This window comes from Somniosus microcephalus, chromosome 5 (assembly GCF_052327205.1).
Source record: "Somniosus microcephalus isolate GS21.2 chromosome 5, FLI_Smic_1.0, whole genome shotgun sequence".
Classification (NCBI taxonomy): domain Eukaryota; kingdom Metazoa; phylum Chordata; class Chondrichthyes; order Squaliformes; family Somniosidae; genus Somniosus; species Somniosus microcephalus.
Genome location: NC_140991.1, coordinates 128,963,673 through 128,987,514, shown reverse-complemented (window position 1 = coordinate 128,987,514; position 23,842 = coordinate 128,963,673). Strand labels below are relative to the sequence as shown.

Genomic DNA, 23,842 nt, shown 5'->3' with positions numbered 1-23,842 from the left:
CCATCCACTTTGGACCTAAAAAGGATAGATTACTTTCTAAATGGTGAAAAGCTAGAAGCAGTGGCGGTCCAGAGACTTAGGGGTCCACGTACATAGACCATTAGAATGTCATGGGCAGGTACAAAAATAATCAAAAAGGCTAATGCAATGCTGGCCTTTATATCTAGAGGGCTAGAATACAAGGGATTAGAAGTCATGCCACACCTTAAGAAGGATATATTGGCCTTGGAGAAAGTGCAGTGTAGATTTATTAGAATGATATCTGGACTCCAAGGGTTAAATTACAAAGAGAGATTATACAAACTAGGGTTGTATTCCCCAGAATTTTGAACATTAAGGGTTGATTTGATCAAAGTTCTAAGACTTTCAGAAGTGAAGTTAGGAAACACTTCTACACGCAAAGGGTGGTAGAAGTTTGGAACTCTCTTCCGCAAATGGCAATTGTTAATTTTAAATCCGAGACTGATAGATTTCTGTTAACCAAAGGTTTTAAGGGATATGGGACAACGGATATGGTGTTAGTTCACAAATCAGCCATGATCCACTGAATGGCGGAACAGGCTTGAGGAGCTAAATGGCCTATTCCTGTTCCTATGTTCCTACTGGCAGGCTATTTAAACACGGGGAGATAGGTTGGGGGACTAACCACCAATACCAAACCCAATCCTGTCCTCACCAAGGGTCACTGGATAATGATCAAAAGCTGAAAATAGCTGGTGTGGTGGTGAAGGTGCACTAAGATTAGATAACTCATCAAAAATCAAAGATTGAATTTTCCTCATCTGTGTGGCTATGTGTCACACCCCACATTACACTTACTGTACCATCCCAGGGGAAAGAGGCAGCTGGCGGTTCTGAGAGTCCACTTTAACATTGCAATAAACCAGACATAATTAAACCAAGGTTTCATTAGTAACATTTCTTATACTATATTAAACATCACATCTGGACAGAGTTCATTAAAAATGGCATTTTTGTTTACTGAATCTGGTAGAGTAGAAACATTTGTTCAGTTACACAGAAGTTCAGTATTTCCATTATACTTGTCCTGTGAAAAACAGATGGGCTTAAAAGCAATGCTGCAGCTCCAAACTGTTTAGTTGACCGATTAGGTCACTTCCTAACAAAGTTTTTCCACTATTTAATTCTCATGGACAATATTGTAGCCATACTGCAGCAATATGAAAATTCTGCAAGCCTTGTCCTTCCCATTGTTTTAATCGGAGTCTTCTTTTGCTGTGGTTTTAAATGCCTTTGCATCATACAACCAGGTGGTATCGATTCCCTTTCCAGATTCATGAACAGCAATCCAGCTGGGAAATGGAAAACGACAAGCTATGACTCTGGCACTGCCCTTCAGCTCGCTCTGAAGTTTCTCCTCTAAGGGTTGCATCTGGAACAGCAGAAAACGCAGTCAGGAAAATTCCCTGATATAAAGCGATGCTGCTGCTAAATTAAAGAAAAAGTCTTCCAATCTAAAAGTCACATTTCAGAAAAAAAATTACATGAACTCACTGCTATTTTACAGTTATGTGTCACATTTAACACAAACAATTTTTTCTAAAACCTGCTTTCTGATAGGCAGGTATATTTTCAATACCAATTTCTTAATTCATGACAAAACCAAGTTCTTGGGGTCCTGCCTCCATCAGCCCATTTGCCTTTAAAAAAAAAATCACCCAATGATGATTGGTCCAAGATCAGGATTTCTACGTTTGCCACATCTTGAGGCTGATTGAAAACATGAGATTCCTTCTCTTTGTTTTACTTCTTCACACACCCCCAAGTCTCATTACTCCACTGAAACATGGCTAGATGAGGGGCGGAGCTGTGGGATTAGAAGCCAAATGAAACAAAAACAGGTCTCCACCCAACCCTGGAAACAAGAAATTATAGAAATTTGCTGCAATTAGATGGGGTCTAAACCTCAAATACACCATTAAATGAACATGAAAAAAATCTATTCATAGATTTTTTTTTAAATCTTTCACATACAGTATAAATGTGCATAGCATGGAGTAGTAGGGTTCATGCCTATGCCCCTACATGATGTGGCTGAGACAAGCAGCTCATAATCAAGAGATGCCAAGTGCACGCTAGGCTATTTCTGATAGGAAGAAAGAAAATAAATAAAACTAAAAAAACAGCAAGTGAACCACCCTGAGCTGCGAGCTACTGCTTTCAGGAGTGTATGTACCCTTCCTCGGCTACAGACTGGACAGGGGGGGTAAAGCGACCTTAAAAGGAAAAAATACATCTTATTTTTAAAAGTGACATACCAATTCTTATGCCAATTTTTATTCCTACCACTTCATTGTCTCCTTACACAATCCAGGTGGCAGGGTGAACAGCAGTAAGCACTCCAAAGTCTGTTACAACAGAGAGCTTCCTCTACAACCTATTTAACAGTGACTATACTTCAAAGATAATTAATTGACTGTGAAGAATTATAGGACATCCTGGGGACATGAAAGGCACTGTACAATTGGAAGTTCATTCTTTCTGTCTTTATCCCAAGCTTCAGAAGGACGTCCGTCAACCCCATGGCCCTTGTGAGCAAGATTACCAAATTAGTGCCAATTAACACTGATTTTGTGTTATGGACTTACGGTCACTAGGAACGGAGTTCAGGCGCACAAACTAATTTCACTTTGGACTTTTACAACCAGAGAGGCAACCATAATCCAATCATTCTGGGCTAGGTTCAAACCCAAAGTCTAAGGTGTGAAAAAGTGCGCTAATCCATTTACAACGGATTCCTATAAACAAACTCTTTATTAATATGTTTACTTGTAAAGAACCAATGAAGTCTACTTCCAAAATTAAACTTTCCAGTTCCATCTGTTATGATGAATATAATTGAGACTTCAGCAGAAGTATTTGAAAATGCGTTTAAAAATGGCTCTCCATCCAGTTCTCCAATACACATCCTCGTCAAGTGAGGTGCCACACCGGAACAGAGTTTTGCAAAATTTACCTTTATATATAGAAACATAGAAGATAGGAGCAGGAGTAGGCCATTCGGCCCCTCGAGCCTGTTCCACCATTTAATGAGATCATGGCTGATCATCCAAATTCAGTACCCTGTCCCTGCTTTCTCCCCATATCCCTTGATCCCTTTAGCCTTAAGAAATATATCTAACTCCTTCTTGAATATATTTAATGAATTGGCCTCAACTGCCTTGTGTGGTAGAGAATTCCACAGGTTCACCACTCTCTGGGTGAAGAAATTCCTCCTCACTCTCAAATACACTTGCAAGTAAACTTTATATAATTAGTTATTAACACACTCACCATCTGCGGAACTCCAAATATGACAACATTGCTAAATTCTGAGAAATTGACCTAAAAACATAAGACAAAAATAATTACCTGCATTGAAGAAAACAGATTTTGAATACATAGGAATAGTTATGCATGAACTGTCTGTACCTTCCACAAGTCAGCTCTGTAAAATCTGGTATTGTGGTGTACTCCTTCCCGCCATGCTCTATACCTAGAGTACCAAACCAACCAGGGATTCAGCTCATAACCCACAGCTCGAAACCCTCGCTTTGCTGCTGCAATTACCTATAAAGTCAAAAAGGTAAAACAACAGGTTTAAAACTACATTACCATAAAACCTGGTAAACAGGTTGTTGATTTTTTCTTGACCCACTAACCTGGGTATGCAATTTATACGATGGGGCAACAATAGAATTTTGACGTCTACCACGTCACTGGAAGTTGTGGCCACAATTTCCACATCGTTGTGACCAATATACCAGATTTTACTTACAGAATAATCCAAAATATCAAGTTCTTCCTAACAAAAATTAAAATGCAATTACAGTAATGAAATGTTTTATTTTTAGAACAGTAATATTCCTATTAGAAAAACAGAAGTCAACTTGTATCAGGTCTGTCCCCAACATCTGGTGAAAACCCATCATTTCTTAAAACAATATCTAGCACATTGCAGCCATAAACCACATTTGGTTAAAAAATCTGTTTCAGGCAGGGTTATGCCAACTAATCAAATATATAATGCAATACTAGTTGACCTCTCATGGTCTTGATTCCTTGTGTGAAAGGCCAAGTTGTGTCTTCATGTGAAGCAGGGTTAATTCAATATCATTCTAATGTGGTATATTCTCTCCTTGTTTTTATATTTCTATTATAAATTCCTATGTCCACAATTACAATGGAAATTATGTTAACTCGTCATGCTGTAATTACAGCCTCCCACTAGTGGTGGCACTTTGGGACATCCTGAGAATGTGAAAGGCGCTATATAAATGCAAGTTCTTTCTTCCTTCCTTTCATCTTGTTACTTGTTAGATCTTCCTATGCATAAAATGGCTACTGTTTGTCTACGTAAGAGTTACTGAACTCACTCAACATTTTCTTAATCTTCTTAATGAGATCACTAACTTGTAATCGCTCAGCAACAACAACTTGTATTTAAATAACACCTTTAACATAGTAAAACGTCTCAAGGGGCTTCACAGGAGTATTATAAGACAAAAAATTTGACACCGAGCCACATAAGAAGATATTAGGGCATGTGACCAAAAGCTTGTTCAAAGAGGTAGGTTTTAAGGACTGTCTTAAAGGAGGAGCGAGAGGTAGAGAGACGGAGAGATTTAGGGAGGGAATTCCAGAGCTTAGGGCCTAGGCAACAGAAGGCACAGCCACCAATGGCTGAGCAATTATAATCAGGGATGCTCAAGAGAGCAGAATTAGAGGAGCGGAGATATCTTGGGGGGTTGTGGGGCTGGAAGAGATTACAGAGATAGGGAGGGGTGAAGCAATGGAGGGATTTGAAAACAAGGATGAGAATTTTGAAATTGAAGCGTTACTTAACCGGGAGCCAATGTAGGTCAGCGAGCACAGGGGTGATGGGTGAACTGGACTTGGTGCGAGTTAGGACACGGGCAGCCGAGTTTTGGATGATCTCAAGTTTACATAGGGTAGAACATGGGAGGCCAGCCAGGAGTACGTTGGAATAGTCAAGTCTAGAGGTAACAAAGGCATGGACGAGGGTTTCAGCAGCGGATGAGCTGAGGCAAGGGCAAAGACGGGCGAAGTTACGGAGGTGGAAATAGGCGGTCTTAGTTATGCCGCGGATGTGTGGTCGGAAGCTCATTTCAGGGTCAAATATGACACCAAGGTTGCGAACAATGTGGTTCAACCTCAGACAGATGTTAGGGAGAGGGATGGCGACAGTGGCTTGGGAACAGAGTTTGTGGTGGGGACCGAAAACAATGGCTTCGGTCTTCCCAACACTTAACTGGAGAAAATTTCTGCTCATCCAGAACTGGATGTTGGACAAGCAGTTTGACAATTTAGAGACCATGGAGGGGTCGAGAGAAGTGGTGGTGAGGTAGAGCTGGGTGTCATCTGCGTACGTACATATGGAAACTGATGCTGTTTTTTCGGGTGATGTCACCAAGGGGCAGCATGTAGATGAGAAATAGGAGGGGGCCAAGGATAGATCCTTGGGGGACACCAGAGGAAACAATACAGGAGCAGGAAGGGAAGCCATTGCAGGTGATTCTCTGGCTACGATTAGATAAGAATGGAACCAGGCGAGTGCAGTCCCACCCAGCTGGACGACGGCGGAGAGGCGTTGGAGATGGATGGAGTGGTCAACCGTGTCAAAGTCTGCAGACAAGTCAAGAAGCCTCGGAGAGCCATTTTGGTACTGTGACGGGGCAGAAACCTGATTGGAGGGATTCAAACATGGAGTTTCAAGAAAGATGGGCATGGATTTGGGAGGAGTCAACACGTTCAAGGACTTGAGGGGAAAGGGAGGTTTGAGGTGGGGCGGTAGTTTGGAAGGGCGGAGAGGACAAGGGTTGTTTCTTAGAGGAGGGGTGATGACGGCAGATTTGAGGGAGAGGGGAACAGTACCTGAGGAGAGAGAACCGATAACAATATCAGCTAACATGGGAGCCAGAAAAGGAAGTTGGGTGGTCAGCAGTTTAGTAGGAATGGGGTCGAGGGAGCAGGAAGTGGGTCTCATGGACAAAATGAGCGCAGAGAGGTCAAGAGGGGAGATCAGAGAGAAACTGGAGAAAGATGCGAGTTCAGGACTAGGGCAGGGGGGAATCTTAGAGGAACTTTGGCCCGAAGGAAGGGAAGTGTCAGAGGCAGCTGAACGGATTGTCTCAATCTTAGAGACAAAGAAGTCATGAGCTCATCACACTTGTTGTTGGAGGTGAGGGTGGAGGAGACAGGGGAGAGAGGTTTAAGGAGACAGTTAGCAGTAAAGAATAGAAGCCAGGGTTTATCTTTGCATTCCAGAAATATTCTGGAATAGTGAGCAATTTTGGCAGATGAGAGCAGGACCCGATAATGCTTTACGTGTTCTAGCCAGATCTGGCGGTGAATGGCTAAACCAGTTGTCTGCCATATCCGTTCAAGTCTGCTTCCCTTGGACTTAAAGGTGCGAAGATGATGGCCAGGGTGAGACAGAGTAAGGGGCTTGGGCATCAAAAGTGGTGGTGAGGGTGTGGTTGAGCAGATTGTAACTGCAGAATGTGGCAGTGAATAGAGGGCCAAAGGCTGGACAGTTGGGATCTCGTAAGTGCAGTTGTAAGAGACCTGGGAGAGTTTTTTTTCCAGGGGCAGTCACAGAAGGAAGTAGGGTTGTGGGGGGAGGGGGGACGGGGGAAGAGAATGGGGATGCAGGTGGAGAGCGATACGAGGAAGTGGGCAGAGATGGCCTTATCTGCGATTGACACAATGGGAGTAGCAATGCCATGAGAGATAGCAAGTTCGAGGGTGTGGCCGTGAATATGGCTTTGGGAGTTTACATGGAGGGAGAGATTAAGGTAGGATAGGAGGCTAGTGAACTCAGAGAAGAGAGAGCATGATGATTTGAGATGGAGATTAAAAATCACCGAGGATGAGAAGTCGCTCGGTGCAGAGGATGAGGGAGGAAAGCAGTGAAAATATCTCTGTAATAAGAATTTTATGGTACTTCGTTGGGCGGTAGAGAACGAGAATTTTAAATGAGGGGAGAGAGGTGGAATAAGGGGAGATGCTCAAAGGAGGAGAAAGTGCCAGAGGAGTAGGGGGACAGACCAAGGTATGATTTGGTGATGAGAGCCACACTGCCAACACGGTGGTCTGGGCAGGGCAAGTGGTGGAAGGTACAGCCAGGCGGGGAGACTTGATTTAAGGGTAAGGTGTCATCACTCCTCAGCCAAGTTTCTGTCAGGGCCATGATGTCGATGCAATCATCCACGATAAGCTCAAGGATCAAGGGCCTTGCTCGCAAGTGAACTGACATTCTGGGATGCGGAGAGGGTCGGTGATGGCTGACCCACTGCCACAGTCCACAGGGTCAGCACTGGCGGGCGGTGAATTGGACGGGGAGGAGATTGGCAAGATTAACGCCCAGCGGGCGCTGGGCAGAAAGGTTGGCGAGAGAGTAGGATGGGACAGTTAGTGTTGCTGCTTGTAATGAGGCAGCGACGAGTGACTTGATGGGCCCTTCGGAGGATGCCAAGAGAGGCACAGAGAGAAGCTGTAGGCTTATCTAAGAGGGAGTTTAAACAGAGTACTGCGAGTTGGGTGAGTCAGGGAGTCAGGTGAGGAGTGGAAGGAGGAGCTCCCTTGCTTCGCCTTTGTTTTTCCTAACTTTTCACCCTGTAGGAATTGGTTCTTACTTTACACCAAGGAAAGAGTCCAAGAGCGGGAGCAGTCAACCAACAACAATTGCAAAACCGCTAAAGTGACATCACAACCAGGGAAGAAGCGGATTGGTAAGTAGGACCTGGTGAGTATTTCTACAGTCCAGTCGTTAAAAGTAAGGTCGTTTAGAGGAAGTAGTGTTTAAAGGGAAGTAAGGTCCCTAGTGTATTTAATATTCTTTAATTTAAAGGAAGTAGAATAAATTAAGGGTAGGACATGGCAGGGCAGCTCGGCTGCGTGGAGTGCTCCTCCTGTACTATGTGGGAAGTCAGGGACACTTTAGGTGTCCAGGGCGAACACATGTGCAGGAAGTGTCTCCAGTTGCAGCTACTCAAAATCTATGTTTCGGAGCTGGAGCTGCAGCTGGAGCCACTGTGGAGCATCCGCGAAGCTGAAATTTTCGTGGATAGCATGTTCAACGAGGAGGTCACACCGCAGGTAAAGAGTGCACAAGCAGACAGGAAATGGGTGACCGCCAGACAGAGTGAAAGAACTAGGAAGGTAGTGCAGGAGTCCCCTGGGTCCATCTCCCTCTCCAACAGGTTTTCAGTTTTGAATACTGATTTTGGGGGGGGGAAAGAGATGGTTTCTCAGGGGAATGCAGCAAGAACCAAGTCCGTGGCACTACGAGTGGCTCAGCTGCACAGGAGGGGAGGAAAAAGAGTGGGAGAGCAATAGTGATAGGGGATTCTAACGTAAGGGGAACAGATAGAAGTTTCTGTGGCCACAGATGTGACTCCAAGATGGTATGTTGCCTCCCTGGTGCCAAGGTCAAGGATGTCACTGAATGGCTGCAGGACATTCTGAAGGGGGAGGGCGAACAGTCAGAGGTCGTGGTTCACATTGGTACCAACGACATGGGTAGAAAGAGGGATGAGGTCCTGCAACAAGAATTTAGGGAGCTAAGTAGCAGATTAAAAAGCAGGACCTCAAAGGTTGTAATTTCTGGATTACTCCCGGTGCCACGTGCTAGTGAGTATAGGAATAGAAGGATAGAGCAGATGAATGCGTGGCTAAAGAGTTGGTGCAGGAGGGAGGGCTTTAGTTTCCTGGATCTGCTTCTGGGGAAGGTGGGATCTGTACAAGTCGGACGGGTTGCACCTGAACCAGAACGGGACCAACATCCTTGCGGGGAGGTTTGCTAGTACTGTTGGGGAGGTTTAAAGTAACTTGGCAGGGGGATGGGATACGGAGTGGAGCTATAGTAGGGGGTGATGCACAGCCAAATATAGAGGAAAAAACAAGTCAGCCTGGAAGGCAGAGCAAATATGTAACGGCACAAGGGAGTATGGCAAGGATGGATGGCATTTATTTTAATGCAAGGAGTCTTGCGAGTAAGGTAGATGAATTGAAGGTGTTGATGAACATATGGGAGTATGATATTGTTGCTATCACAGAGACATGGTTGAGGGAGGGACAGGACTGGCAACTCAATATTCCAGGGTATAGAATCTTCAGGCGAGACAGAGGGGGGTGTAAAAGAGGGGGTGTCGCAATATTAATCAAGGAGTCAATTACTGCTGTAAGGAGGGATGATATCTTAGCAGGTTCTTCTAATGAGGCCATATAGGTAGAACTTAAAAACAAAAAGGGGGCAAGCACTTTGCTGAGAGTGCACTATAGGCCCCCAAACAGTCAAGGGGAGATAGAGGAACAGATATGTAGGCAAATCTCAGAGAAGTGTAGAAATAATAGGGTAATAATAGTAGGGGGATTTCAACTTCCCCAATATTAATTGGGATAGTCAGAGCGTGAAAGGCTTAGAGGGTGCGGAATTCTTAAAGTGCATCCAGGAGAGCTTTTTGAGCCAGCATGTAGAAAGTCCAACAAGAGAGGGAGTGGTACTGGACCTAATTCTAGGGAATGTAGCCAGGCAAGTGGTAGATGTGTCAGTAGGAGAGCATTTTGGTGACAGTGACCATAATTCGGTGAGATTTAAGGTATTCATGGAAAAGGACAAAGATGGACTGGAAATAAAGGTTCTAAATTGGGGGGGGAAGGACGATTTTAATATAAGGCAGGATCTGGCCAAAATGGACTGGGATCAACTACTTGTAGGAAAATCCACATCAAAGCAATGGGAGTCTTTCAGAAAGGAAACAGAGTACAACGCCAACATGTTCCCATAAAGGTCAAGGGTGGGACCAACAAGCCCAGGGAACCCTGGATGTCAAGGGATATACAAGAATGGATTAGGAAAAAAAGGGAGGCTTTTGGCAGATACAAAGAGGAGTATAGAAAGTGCAGGGGGTTACTTAAAAAAAATTAGGAGAGCGAAGAGGGGGCATGAAAAAACACTGGCGGGCAAAATAAAGGAAAATCCCAAGGTGTTTTATAAGTATATTAAGGGCAAGAGGATAACCAGGGAAAGAGTAGGGCCCATTAGGAACCAAAGTGACAATCTGTGTGTAGAGCCGAAAGATATAGGTGAGGTTTTAAATGAATATTTTGCATCTGTGTTCACTATGGAGAAGGGTGATGTAGGCATAGAAATCAGGCAGGGGGATTGTGATATACTTGAACAAATTAGTATTGAGACGGAGGAGATAGTAGCGGTTTTAGCAGGCTTAAAAGTGGAAAAATCCCCAAGCCCTGACGGGATGTATCCCAGGCTGCTGTGAGGCAAGGGAGGAGATTGCAGGGGCTCTGACACAAATTTTCAGAACCTCTCTGGCCACAGGGGAGGTGCCAGAGGACTGGAGAACAGCTAACGTAGTACAATTATTCAAGAAGGGTAGTAGGGATAAACCAGGGAATTACAGGCCAGTAAGCCTAACATCAGTGGTAGGGCAATTATTGGAAAAAATTCTGAGGGGCAGAATTAGTCTACACTTTGAGAGGCAGGGATTAATCAGGGATAGTCAGCATGGCTTTGTCTGGGGGGGGGGGGGGGGGGGGGGGTTGGTGGGAGGATCATGTTTGACCAATTTGATTGAATTTTGAGAGGGGATGACTAGGTGTGTGGTAGAGGGTAGTGCAGTTGATGTAGTCTACATGGACTTCAGTAAGGCTTTTGATAACATCCCGCATGGCAGACTGGTCAAGAAGGTAAGAGCCCATGGGATCCAGGACAATTTGTCACATTGGATCCAAAATTGGCTTAGTGGCAGGAGGCAGAGGGTGATGTTCGAAGGTTGTTTTTGTGACTGGAAGCCAGTGGTGTACCGCAGGGATCGGTGCTGGGTCCTTTGCTGTTTGTAGTGTACATTAATGATTCAGATATGAATGTAGGAGGTATGATCAGTAAGTTCGCAGATGGTACGAAAATTGGTGGAGTGGTAAATAGCGAGGATGGAAGCCTCAGGCTACAGGACGATATAGACGGGATGGTTAGATGGGCAGAACAGTGGCAAATGGAATTTAACCCTGAAAAGTGTGAGGTGATGCATTTTGGGAGGACTAACAAGGCAAGGGAATACACAATGAATGGTAGGATCCTAGGAAGGACAGAGGATCAGAGGGACCTTGGTGTGCATGCACATAGATTCCTGAAGGCAGCAGTACAGGTAGATAAGGTGGTTAAAAAGGCATATGGCCGAGGCATAGAATATAAGAGCAGGGAGGTTATGATGGAGCTGTACAAAACGCTAGTTAGGCCACAGCTGGAATACTGTGTGCAGTTCTGGTCATCACACTATAGGAGGGATGTGATTGCATTGGAGAGGGTGCAGAGGAGATTCACCAGGATGTTACCTGGGCTGGAGCGCTTCAGCTAGGAAGAGAGACTGGACAGGCTGGGGTTCTTTTCCTTAGAGCAGATAGGGTAGATAGAAAGGAACTTTTCCCCTTAGTAGAGGGGTCAATAACCAGGGGGCATAGTTTCAAGGTAAGGGGCAGGATGTTTAAAGGGGATTTGAGGAAAAACCTTTTCACCCAGAGGGTGGTTGGAATCTGGAACTCACTGCCTGAAAGGGTGGTAGAGGCAGGAACCCTCAACATTCAAGAAGCATTTAGATGAGCACTTGAAATGCCATAGCATACAAGGTTACGGACCAAGTGCTGGAAAATGGGATTAGAACAGACAGGGCTTGATGGCCGGCGCGGACACGATGGGCTGAAGGGCCTCTTTCTGTGCTGTATAACTCTATGACTATTAAGCCTCGGACAGCAGCAGGAGAGTAGGAAGGTCAAAGAGTAATGAAGGATTAGGGTAGGGATTTGGGAAGGCAGAGTATCCGAGAAAGGAGAAATGAAAGGAGGCATGATGACAGGAGAGAGCAGTCAAAGCGGGATAGAGAGAATAGGAAAAAGGGGGAGAAAAAAGTGGAAATAGAAGTGAAACAGCTCGGGTCCACTCTCACCTATATTTCATGGCCTGTAATTTCTTCACAATGTTTGGTGCAACGGTGTAAGTGCATCAGTTTTTCCAGAGAAATTTGCACACCAGTGACTCAAGTCAGAACCTCATTATGCACAAATTTCCACAATCATTTGCGCCACTCTCAAGTTACGTCCGCTATAACTCTACTTATCTCATTAACATAGCTCCACCCCCATGCAAAAGACCAGAGAGAACGCGTGTTTCCTGCACTTATGCCAGTTCCGAATGGGCCCAAATTTATGCACAGCACAGCCCCACCTCATCCAAAAATCAGCATAACGGAGGAGTTTTAACTTTGGAATAGGCCCCAAACTTTATTTCTGGCATTGTATAGCAATTTTCTTGCCGATTTTACTAAAATTAAATTCTCACTGATCTGTACTGTATTTTATATATCTTTGAATGATTTATTAGGCATCTGAATCAGTAACATTAAAAATAGAGAAGCTTCCACACTTGCATTTTTCTTAAACATGCAGCAGTGTTTAATGTGCATAACTGATAATTAGTTTGAAGCCATTAAACTTTCATAACATTAATAAGATAGAGACACAAACAAGGAAGATGGTGTAAGCTCTACATGGTTCCTCAGGCCCCTAATGATAACACTGAATTTATGCCAGTTTTTACATTCTGCCTTATGCAAATGAGATCCACAGGAAATTTTGTCGCAAATTGTCACTGGCAAGATCAGCTCAGATTAAAAAAAATAAAGACCATAATTTATATACAGTAGCGCCTTTCACAGCCACCGGACATCCCAAAGCGCTTTACAGCCAATTAAATACTTTTTTTTGAAGTGTAGTCACAGTTGTAACATAGGAAACACGGCAGCCAATTTGCACACAGCAAACTCCCACAAACAGCAATGTGATAATGACCAGATAATCTGTTTTAGTGATGTTGATTGAGGGATAAATATTGGCTAGGACACCAGGAATAACTTCGCTGCTCTTCTTCAAAATAGTGCCATGGGATCTTTTACATCCACCCGAAAGCAGACGGGGCCTCGGTTTAACGTCTCATCCGAAAGACGGCACCTCCAACTGTGCAGCACTCCCTTAGTACTGCACTGGAGTGTCAGCCTAGATTTTTGTGCTCAAGTCTCTGGAGTGGGACTTGAACCCACAACCTTCTGACTCAAAGGCGAAGGTGCTACCAATTTCAGCACATCAGCACAAGTTGGATCGAGGAAATTCCAGACCCATAGAACACACAGAAAATTAATTTATACACTCCATTGACAGGACTAATATTCTCCCTATAAAATTACAAATCAGATTATTGAACTAATATTAGTTAGTCACTATAGATTTATAAAAACAGAATTCACATTGAAACCTCTTTTAATTGCAGTCAACTCAAATTTGTGTTTTTCACAGAGAAATCAGGCCCACAAAAACACTTATGGTGACTTCTTAGACTGGAGTAAAGTTTGTGTCACATTCTTTGTTGTGGAATGTACCCCTCATTTGCATAAATTCTTTTGGCTATGATTTTAAACAGTATTAAAGTATACCAAGTTTTAAATTTCCTTTATGACCTAGTATTACATTGAAATTGTCTCTTATCGCTATGCTCTGACATCATATCAATTGTTTGCTAAAATCAGACGAGGAATTTCTCTCTCTTCCCCTCCATCTTGTCTTCATTTCTTATCTTGCTGTATGGGTGGGGCCTGTTGCTACAGCAATATCCAAGAAGGGAGGTCAGGTGGTGTCGAAGCTTACTGCCCTTGGCAAAGTCACCATACTAATTTTATTATAGGACATGGGCATTCCCTTTCCTCCCTCAGGAGTTATCAATCAGTTGGGTTTCTTTTTGGACTATCCCAGGAAGTTCTCTGATGCAGATGTTAATCCCAGAGCTGACGGGCACATTATTGAGAGGTGTGGTTAATCACTTCTACACAGGGGTCCTCCTATTGATTCATCAATAGTCACTTTGCAGCTGCTTACAAAGACTCCCTGATATCCCATTTATATTACAACACTGCCTCTGGAAACAATGCTGTAATATGCATGTGGCAATATGCATGCCTGCAGAGCAGGGGCCACTCCACAATTTCATTTCACTTTCAATTCACCCATTCAGGGTAGCAATGCAACATCAGGAGAGGTCCCTAGTCTGTGGTCAGTTAAGTGCATCTGTGTGCAATTGATCAATATTGCGGCTGGTCTCCAAATTCACTCCACAATGCACAGGGTGAACTCAAAACAAGGGCAGCTGCATCATATTGCAAAAATAATATAAATAAGGTTGTAAATGACATCAAGTATGGTAAGCATGACTTAATTTTGCTTCTTATTAATATATATATATATATATATATATATATATATATTTTTTTTTTTTTTTTTTTTAAGTAGTCCATATAAAAAGTGGGATAACAGGAAAGTTGAATATAATAAGGGCTGAATTTTCAGCTGGCCATCCACAGAAACAGGATGGTAGCACCCCAAAAATCCCTCTGGATCCCTTGCAACCCATTAGCTCCTCTGATTGAAGTATTCACTGTTTCTCTTTATCTTTCGTTAATCCAGCACCACTAAATTTTCAGTTCTGACCATGAGTTACAACAAAACTTGAATCTGCTAACAGCCCTGGTTAATTTCCAGCATTTTCTATTTGAGTTCCTCCATCTCTGAGGGATTTACACCCCATCTCTTCCAAGGTGACTGGATTACAAACCTTCACCCCAAAAACCTCCACCTTCCCTGGGGTTGGTTGCAAACTGCACAGGGGTTGGTTGCAAACTGCACAGGGACTGGTTGCAGCTCAATTCATCCTCTCCCCTTGCTCATCACCACTCTCTCTCTCTCACGCCTTCCCACCTCTCTCTCTCGTCTTCGCTTTCCTCCTCTCCCTGCCTCTCCCCCCTCACCGAACCCACTCGCCCCTCTCTCCCCTCCCTTACCTTCCACTCGCCCCTCTCTCTCCTCCCTTACCTTCCACTCGCTCCTCTCTCCCCTCCCTTACCTTCCACTCGCCCCTCTCTCCCCTCCCTTACCTTCCACTCGCCCCTCTCCTCCCTTACCTTCCACTCGCCCCTCTCTCTCCTCCCTTACCACCCACTCGCTCCTCTCTCTCTCCTCCCTTACCTTCCACTCGCCCCTCTCTCTCCTCCCTTACCTTCCACTCGCTCCTCTCTCTCCTCCCTTACCACCCACTCGCCCCGCTCTCTCCTCCCTTACCACCCACTCGCCCCTCTCTCTCCTCCCTTACCACCCACTCGCCCCTCTCTCCGAACCCACTCGCCCCTCTCTCTCCTCCCTTACCACCCACTCGCCCCTCTCTCTCTCCTCCCTTACCACCCACTCGCCCCTCTCTCTCCCTTACCACCCACTCGCCCCTCTCTCTCCTCCCTCACCACCCACTCGCCCCTCTCTCTCCTCCCTTATCACCCACTCGCCCCTCTCTCCCCTCCCTTACCTTCCACTCGCCCCTCTCTCTCCTCCCTCACCTTCCACTCGCCCCTCTCTCATCCCTCACCTTCCACTCGCCCCTCTCTCTCCTCCCTCACCTTCCACTCGCCCCTCTCTCCCCTCCCTTACCACCCACTCGCCCCTCTCTCTCCTCCCTCACCTTCCACTCGCCCCTCTCTCTCCTCCCTCACCTTCCACTCGCCCCTCTCTCTCCTCCCTTACCTTCCACTCGCCCCTCTCTCCCCTCGCCCCTCGCGCTCCTCCCTTACCACCCACTCGCCCCTCTCTCTCCTCCCTTACCACCCACTCGCCCCTCTCTCCTCCCTCACCGAACCCACTCGCCCCTCTCTCCTCCCTTACCACCCACTCGCCCCTCTCTCTCCTCCCTCACCGAACCCACTCGCCCCTCTCTCTCCTCCCTCACCGAACCCACTCGCCCCTCTCTCTCCTCCCTTACCACCCACTCGCCCCTCTCTCTCCTCCCTCACCTTCCACTCGCCCCTCTCTCCCCTCCCTTACCTTCCACTCGCCCCTCTCTCTCCTCCCTCACCTTCCACTCGCCCCTCTCTCCCCTCCCTTACCTTCCACTCGCCCCTCTCTCTCCTCCCTCACCTTCCACTCGCCCCTCTCTCTCCTCCCTCACCTTCCACTCGCCCCTCTCTCTCCTCCCTCACCTTCCACTCGCCCCTCTCTCCCCTCCCTTACCTTCCACTCGCCCCTCTCTCTCCTCCCTCACCTTCCACTCGCCCCTCTCTCCCCTCCCTTACCTTCCACTCGCCCCTCTCTCTCCTCCCTCACCTTCCACTCGCCCCTCTCTCTCCTCCCTCACCTTCCACTCGCCCCTCTCTCTCCTCCCTCACCTTCCACTCGCCCCTCTCTCTCCTCCCTCACCTTCCACTCGCCCCTCTCTCTCCTCCCTTACCTTCCACTCGCCCCTCTCTCCCCTCGCCCCTCGCGCTCCTCCCTTACCACCCACTCGCCCCTCTCTCTCCTCCCTTACCACCCACTCGCCCCTCTCTCCTCCCTCACCGAACCCACTCGCCCCTCTCTCCTCCCTTACCACCCACTCGCCCCTCTCTCTCCTCCCTCACCGAACCCACTCGCCCCTCTCTCTCCTCCCTCACCGAACCCACTCGCCCCTCTCTCTCCTCCCTTACCACCCACTCGCCCCTCTCTCTCCTCCCTCACCTTCCACTCGCCCCTCTCTCTCCTCCCTCACCTTCCACTCGCCCCTCTCTCCCCTCCCTTACCTTCCACTCGCCCCTCTCTCTCCTCCCTCACCTTCCACTCGCCCCTCTCTCCCCTCCCTTACCTTCCACTCGCCCCTCTCTCTCCTCCCTCACCTTCCACTCGCCCCTCTCTCTCCTCCCTCACCTTCCACTCGCCCCTCTCTCTCCTCCCTCACCTTCCACTCGCCCCTCTCTCTCCTCCCTCACCTTCCACTCGCCCCTCTCTCTCCTCCCTTACCACCCACTCGCCCCTCTCTCTCTCCTCCCTCACCTTCCACTCGCCCCTCTCTCCCCTCCCTTACCTTCCACTCGCCCCTCTCTCTCCTCCCTCACCTTCCACTCGCCCCTCTCTCCCCTCCCTTACCTTCCACTCGCCCCTCTCTCTCCTCCCTCACCTTCCACTCGCCCCTCTCTCTCCTCCCTCACCTTCCACTCGCCCCTCTCTCTCCTCCCTCACCTTCCACTCGCCCCTCTCTCTCCTCCCTCACCTTCCACTCGCCCCTCTCTCTCCTCCCTTACCACCCACTCGCCCCTCTCTCTCTCCTCCCTCACCTTCCACTCGCCCCTCTCTCCCCTCCCTTACCTTCCACTCGCCCCTCTCTCTCCTCCCTCACCTTCCACTCGCCCCTCTCTCTCCTCCCTCACCTTCCACTCGCCCCTCTCTCTCCTCCCTTACCTTCCACTCGCCCCTCTCTCTCCTCCCTCACCTTCCACTCGCCCCTCTCTCTCCTCCCTTACCACCCACTCGCCCCTCTCTCTCCTCCCTCACCTTCCACTCGCCCCTCTCTCCCCTCCCTTACCTTCCACTCGCCCCTCTCTCTCCTCCCTCACCTTCCACTCGCCCCTCTCTCTCCTCCCTCACCTTCCACTCGCCCCTCTCTCTCCTCCCTTACCTTCCACTCGCCCCTCTCTCTCCTCCCTCACCTTCCACTCGCCCCTCTCTCTCCTCCCTCACCTTCCACTCGCCCCTCTCCTCCCTCACCTTCCACTCGCCCCTCTCTCTCCTCCCTTACCACCCACTCGCCCCTCTCTCTCCTCCCTTACCTTCCACTCGCCCCTCTCTCCCCTCGCCCCTCTCGCTCCTCCCTTACCACCCACTCGCCCCTCTCTCTCCTCCCTCTCTCTCCTCCCTTACCACCCACTCGCCCCTCTCTCCTCCCTCACCGAACCCACTCGCCCCTCTCTCCTCCCTTACCACCCACTCGCCCCTCTCTCTCTCCTCCCTCACCTTCCACTCGCCCCTCTCTCCCCTCCCTTACCTTCCACTCGCCCCTCTCTCTCCTCCCTCACCTTCCACTCGCCCCTCTCTCTCCTCCCTCACCTTCCACTCGCCCCTCTCTCTCCTCCCTCACCTTCCACTCGCCCCTCTCTCTCCTCCCTCACCTTCCACTCGCCCCTCTCTCCCCTCCCTTACCTTCCACTCGCCCCTCTCTCTCCTCCCTTACCTGCCACTCGCCCCTCTCTCTCCTCCCTCACCTTCCACTCGCCCCTCTCTCTCCTCCCTTACCACCCACTCGCCCCTCTCTCTCTCCTCCCTCACCTTCCACTCGCCCCTCTCTCTCCTCCCTCACCTTCCACTCGCCCCTCTCTCTCCTCCCTCACCTTCCACTCGCCCCTCTCTCTCCTCCCTTACCACCCACTCGCCCCTCTCTCCTCCCTTACCACCCACTCGCCCCTCTCTCTCTCCTCCCTCACCTTCCACTCGCCCCTCTCTCCCCTCCCTTACCTTCCACTCGCCCCTCTCTCTCCTCCCTTACCTGCCACTCGCCCCTCTCTCTCCTCCCTCACCTTCCACTCGCCCCTCTCTCTCCTCCCTTACCTTCCACTCGCCCCTCTCTCCTCCCTTACCACCCACTCGCCCCTCTCTCTCTCCTCCCTCACCTTCCACTCGCCCCTCTCTCCCCTCCCTTACCTTCCACTCGCCCCTCTCTCCCCTCCCTTACCTTCCACTCGCCCCTCTCTCTCCTCCCTTACCTTCCACTCGCCCCTCTCTCTCCTCCCTTACCTTCCACTCGCCCCTCTCTCCTCCCTTACCACCCACTCGCCCCTCTCTCTCCTCCCTCACCTTCCACTCGCCCCTCTCTCTCCTCCCTTACCTTCCACTCGCCCCTCTCTCCTCCCTTACCACCCACTCGCCCCTCTCTCTCTCCTCCCTCACCTTCCACTCGCCCCTCCCTTACCTTCCACTCGCCCCTCTCTCTCCTCCCTTACCTTCCACTCGCCCCTCTCTCTCCTCCCTTACCTTCCACTCGCCCCTCTCTCTCCTCCCTTACCTTCCACTCGCCCCTCTCTCTCCTCCCTTACCACCCACTCGCCCCTCTCTCTCCTCCCTCACCTTCCACTCAGAATCACAGAAACCCCACAGTGCAGATAGAGGCCATTTCGGCCCATCGAGCCTGCACCGACACATATCCCACCCGATCCCCGTAACCCCTATACCAACACATATCCCACCCTATCCCCGTAACCCCACGTATTTAATCCCCCTAACACTAAGGGTCAATTTATCATAGCCAATCAACCTAACTTGCACATCTTTGGACTGTGGGAGGAAACCGGAGCACCCGGAGGAAACCCACGCAAACACGGAGAGAATGTGCAAACTCCACACAGACAGTCGCCCGAGGGCGGATTCGAACCCGGGTCCCTGGCGCTGTGAGGCAACAGTGCTAACCACTATGCCACTGTGCTCGCCCCTCTCGCCCCTCTCTCTCCTCCCTCACCTTCCACTCGCCCCCTCTCTCCTCCCTCACCTTCCACTCGCCCCCTCTCTCCTCCCTCACCTTCCACTCGCCCCCTCTCTCCTCCCTCACCTTCCACTCGCCCCCTCTCTCCTCCCTCACCTTCCACTCGCCCCCTCTCTCCTCCCTCACCTTCCACTCGCCCCCTCTCTCCTCCCTCACCTTCCACTCGCCCCCTCTCTCCTCCCTCACCTTCCACTCGCCCCCTCTCTCCTCCCTCACCTTCCACTCGCCCCCTCTCTCCTCCCTCACCTTCCACTCGCCCCCTCTCTCCTCCCTTACCACCCACTCGCCCCTCTCTCTCTCCTCCCTTACCTTCCACTCGCCCCTCTCTCTCCTCCCTTACCACCCATTCGCCCCTCTCTCTCCTCCCTTACCACCCACTCGCCCCTCTCTCTCCTCCCTTACCACCCACTCGCCCCTCTCTCTCCTCCCTTACCACCCACTCGCCCCTCTCTCTCCTCCCTTACCACCCACTCGCCCCTCTCTCTCCTCCCTTACCACCCACTCGCCCCTCTCTCTCCTCCCTTACCACCCACTCGCCCCTCTCTCTCCTCCCTTACCACCCACTCGCCCCTCTCTCTCCTCCCTTACCTTCCACTCGCCCCTCTCTCCTCCCTTACCACCCACTCGCCCCTCTCTCTCCTCCCTTACCACCCACTCGCCCCTCTCTCTCCTCCCTTACCACCCACTCGCCCCTCTCTCTCTCTCCTCCCTTACCACCCACTCGCCCCTCTCTCTCTCTCCTCCCTTACCACCCACTCGCCCCTCTCTCTCTCTCCTCCCTTACCACCCACTCGCCCCTCTCTCTCCTCCCTCACCTTCCACTCGCCCCTCTCTCTCCTCCCCTCGCCCCTCTCTCTCCTCCCTTACCACCCACTCGCCCCTCTCTCTCCTCCCTTACCACCCACTCGCCCCTCTCTCTCCTCCCCTCCTTCCACTCACCCCTCTCTATCCTCCCCTCCTTCCAATCACCCCTCTCTATCCTCCCTTACCTCCTCCTCCTCTCCTTCCACTCACGCTCTCTATCCTCTCCCAGCCACTCACGATTCTGCCGTCCCCACTACCGATATCCACCAGCGCTCCCCGGCGGCCGCTCAGCAACTGCAGCACGTTCTCCACCTGGGCCGGCGTGGCCGGGACGAAGGGCAGACAGACCCGCCTTAGAGCCGGGGCCACAAACGGTGCGGCCACCGCATACAGAGCGAGCACTGCGCCGCCCGCAGCACCCACCAGGACCAGCCCCCAGCGCCGCTTGGGGCTCGGCCCTATACCGTGGGCCGAATCGGACATTTAAGTAAAACGGCCGGGACGGAACGATTGCACTGAGAAGGTGCCACAGTGAATGAGGTCCGGTCAGCGACAGCTTCCCAACGGGAACCATGGAAACCAGCGGAGCCGCCATTTTACCCAAGTCAGCCTCCTCCTGCTGTCAACCTCGGCCTTTAACATGGGAATGGATATTTCCCCCCCCCCCAAAAAAAAATTGGCACAGATTTGCCTGTCAAAATAACAGTTAGGCTAATGGCGCTACAGCAACTTAAATAACCAAAAGTTGCTGTCCGAGTTGTGCTTCCGCCGTTTACTTTGTGAAAATGGCATCTGGCTGTCTGCCTCACAATTGAAATGCATTGAATGGCGTGACGTTGCTGTGTTTGTGCAGTAGATATAAACTAAACTCACCACAGAAAGGTAATTATTGCCCATTCCCATCTAAGTATCCTTTTAACAGTTTGATAACAACAACAACTTGTATTTATATAACGCACTAAAATGTACCAAGGCACTTCACAGGAGTATTAGACAAAAAATTTAACATCGAGCCACATAAGGAGAAATTAGGGCAGATGACCAAACTGCTAATCAACCTCTCTGGCACTGAAAATGTAACTATTATAAGTGTGGAGTCTCATCCCTTCAGGTATTAATTGTTGTTTGAGATTTTTAAAATATCAAATTTATCATTTTTTAAATTTTCCTTTCTGTCTCTCTTTACCCTCTTAATCCAATCCCTCTCTTTATTTCTCTTTCTGTATCTGATTTGACATTGAATTCACCCACTCTAATTTACACCTTCTAGTGATGTTAATTTCTCAATCCTTCAGTCTGATTGGTTAAGGCGATACACAGTTGCTGGCCCTGTTCTCTCAGGTCACAGATGCCCTGTTTCACCCGCTGCAACATTATCAGCTCGCACTTTCAGCAACTTGCCACGCAAAAAAATAAAAAACCTAAACTAACAAGGTCCATTGCTGAGTCCCCTACCATCAACATCCTGGGGTCACCATTAACCTGAAACTTAATTGGATCAGCCACATAAATGCCGTGGCTACTAGAGCAGATCAGAATCTAGATGTTCTATGGTGAGTAGCTCATCTCCTGACTCCTCTAAAGCCTCTCCACTACCTGTAAGGCACAAATCAGGAGTGTTATGGAATGTTGACCACTTACCTACATGGGTGCAACTGTAATAACACTCAAGAAGCTCGACACAATCCAGGACAAAGCAGTCCATTTGATTGACACCTCACACATCTGGAATACACTGCTTGAAGGGATGATGGCAGCAGATTCAATAGTAACTTTCAAAAGGGAATTGGATAACTACTTGAAGGGAAAACATTTTCAGGGCTATGGGGAAAGAGCAGGGTAATGGGATTAAAAACAGAAAATGCTGGAAATACTCAGGTCAGGCAGCATCTGTGGAGCGAGAAACAGAGTTAACGTTTCAGGTCGATGACCCTTCATCAGAATGGGATTAATTGGATAGCTGTACCAAGGAGCCAGCACAGGCATGATGGGCCAAAAAGCCTCCTATGCTGTACCAAAGTAGCCTAAACATCCACCCCTCTACTTGTTCACTGTACCATGGCTGCAGTGTGTACTATTTACAACATGCACTGCAGCAACTTGCCACGGCATTTTCAGCAGCATCTCCCAAACCTACTGTCTTGTTTTGCACGCTTTGTACAAAAATAATAAATTGCAGGACAACGGAGTATTACAGTTTAAACTCTTTTATGAAGCATTAGGTCTGTGATCTCAATCATACAGCACAGTGGGGACAAGATGGAGTTAAGACCCCTAGCCTGAGTCTTCCAAAACAATAGTAGTCCTTACAGATGCCTGCAGGCCAATGACAACTCAGCATGTGATCACATGTGAATATAATAGGTATTCCTTACAGATGCCTGTGGGCCAATGATAATTCAATATGCAAATGTTACATCCCCTTTTAAAAGAAAAATGTTATGCATTACTTTTAAACCTTTCTACCTAATGTTCTCGGTAGCATAAACATATAAGTAAACTCAGTATTTAACTAGCGCTGAAAACATCTCAACGTTTCAATAATGATGTACAGTTTTTTTTTAGGGCAGCAATCCGCCTATAACCTTTGACAGTTCACAAGTCAAGGATAACTCTAGGCTTGACCTCTCGTCCCGACCTTGTGTGGTATGGAACTGAGCATGCTCCTGAATCGGTCAACAAATCAGGTTCAGATTTAGGCTCAGGTAAGTATGATGTGTTTTGTGTATTGTTCTGTTCATCACACTCTGTTGAACTGATCCTCTCATCAGAATGACGGTGTTGTTCCTTGGTGTTCAGGAGGTGCCTGCGATTGCAGCGGTACACCTGTCCTTCTGGGGTACGGACGTAATACGATCGCTCAGTGTCAGCTGGCTGGATGACGACTGCTGGCTTCCAGTAGTCATGCTGCTGGATTCTGACGGATTCTCCATTGTGCAGCGGTGGCAGTAGTCTAGCTGACCTGTCATAGTATCTCTTTTGGTGTTGCTGTCTCTGTACACATTTTGCATGCACTTGCTTGCAGCTGACGACCTCTGGCTGCAGCTGCTGGTTGGTGCTTGGAAGGATTGAGCGAAGTCTGCGGCTCATCAACAGCTGTGTTGGTGACTTGAAGTTGTCAACCGGAGTGTTGCGGTACTCAAGGAGACTGATGTAGGGGTCTCTTTTGTCCGCTTTGGCTTTGTCCATGAGTATTTTTGCAATCTGGACAGTTTTTTCAGCAAGGCCATTACTTTGAGGGTAATGTGGGCTTGATGTGACATGTGTGAAATCCCATGCCTTGGCAAACGACTCGAACTCTTTTGATTTGTATTGGGGGCCATTGTCTGAGATGAAAGTCTCTACCATGCCATGCCTGGCAAAGGCTGCCTTTAGCTTGTGGATCACAGCTGCAGATGTGGTGCTGTGAAGCTTGTCCAGTTCAAAAAATCTGCTGTAGTAATCAACAGTCACTATGTAGTCCTCGTTGTTCCATGTGAACAGATCCGTTGCCGCGACCTGCCAAGGCCTGTCTGGGATACGGTGAGGTATCATGGGCTCTTTGACATTTGATGGGCGGCGTTCTAGACAAATGGAACATTTTCCGACAATGTCCTCAATGTGTTTGCACATTCCGGGCCAAAACATAATGTC

The 23,842-nt window shown here is 48.8% G+C and overlaps 1 protein-coding gene and 1 long non-coding RNA gene across 2 annotated transcripts in view; one reads left to right on the top strand and one right to left on the bottom strand.

Moving 5' to 3' along the window:
- Window positions 1–955: 955 nt before the first annotated feature.
- atpsckmt (fATP synthase c subunit lysine N-methyltransferase) lies at window positions 956–20,742 on the bottom strand. The gene is made up of 4 exons (XM_085988243.1): window positions 20,447–20,742; window positions 3,433–3,570; window positions 3,295–3,345; window positions 956–1,393 (listed from the first exon to the last, which is right to left on the bottom strand). The coding sequence occupies exons 1-4, from the start codon at window positions 20,690–20,692 to the stop codon at window positions 1,217–1,219; spliced, it is 612 nt and encodes a 203-aa protein (XP_085844369.1). The 5' UTR covers window positions 20,693–20,742; the 3' UTR covers window positions 956–1,216.
- The window catches only part of LOC147117319 (uncharacterized), a 22,163-nt gene continuing 19,011 nt past the window's right edge, over window positions 20,691–23,842 (top strand). The window contains exon 1 of the long non-coding RNA XR_015078423.1: window positions 20,691–21,091. This is a non-coding gene — a long non-coding RNA (uncharacterized LOC147117319). The remainder of the gene's footprint in view (window positions 21,092–23,842) is intronic.

Excerpts from the sequence above, each read along its gene's own strand:
- atpsckmt (XM_085988243.1), bottom strand. The coding sequence starts at position 20,692 with ATGTCCGATTCGGCCCACGGTATAGGGCCGAGCCCCAAGCGGCGCTGG. Across the intron at positions 3,571-20,446 it reads GTAGTGGGGACGGCAGAATC|GTAATTGCAGCAGCAAAGCG; the intron begins GTGAGTGGCTGG and ends TTGACTTTATAG. Across the intron at positions 3,346-3,432 it reads ACAGAGCTGACTTGTGGAAG|GTCAATTTCTCAGAATTTAG; the intron begins GTACAGACAGTT and ends TTATGTTTTTAG.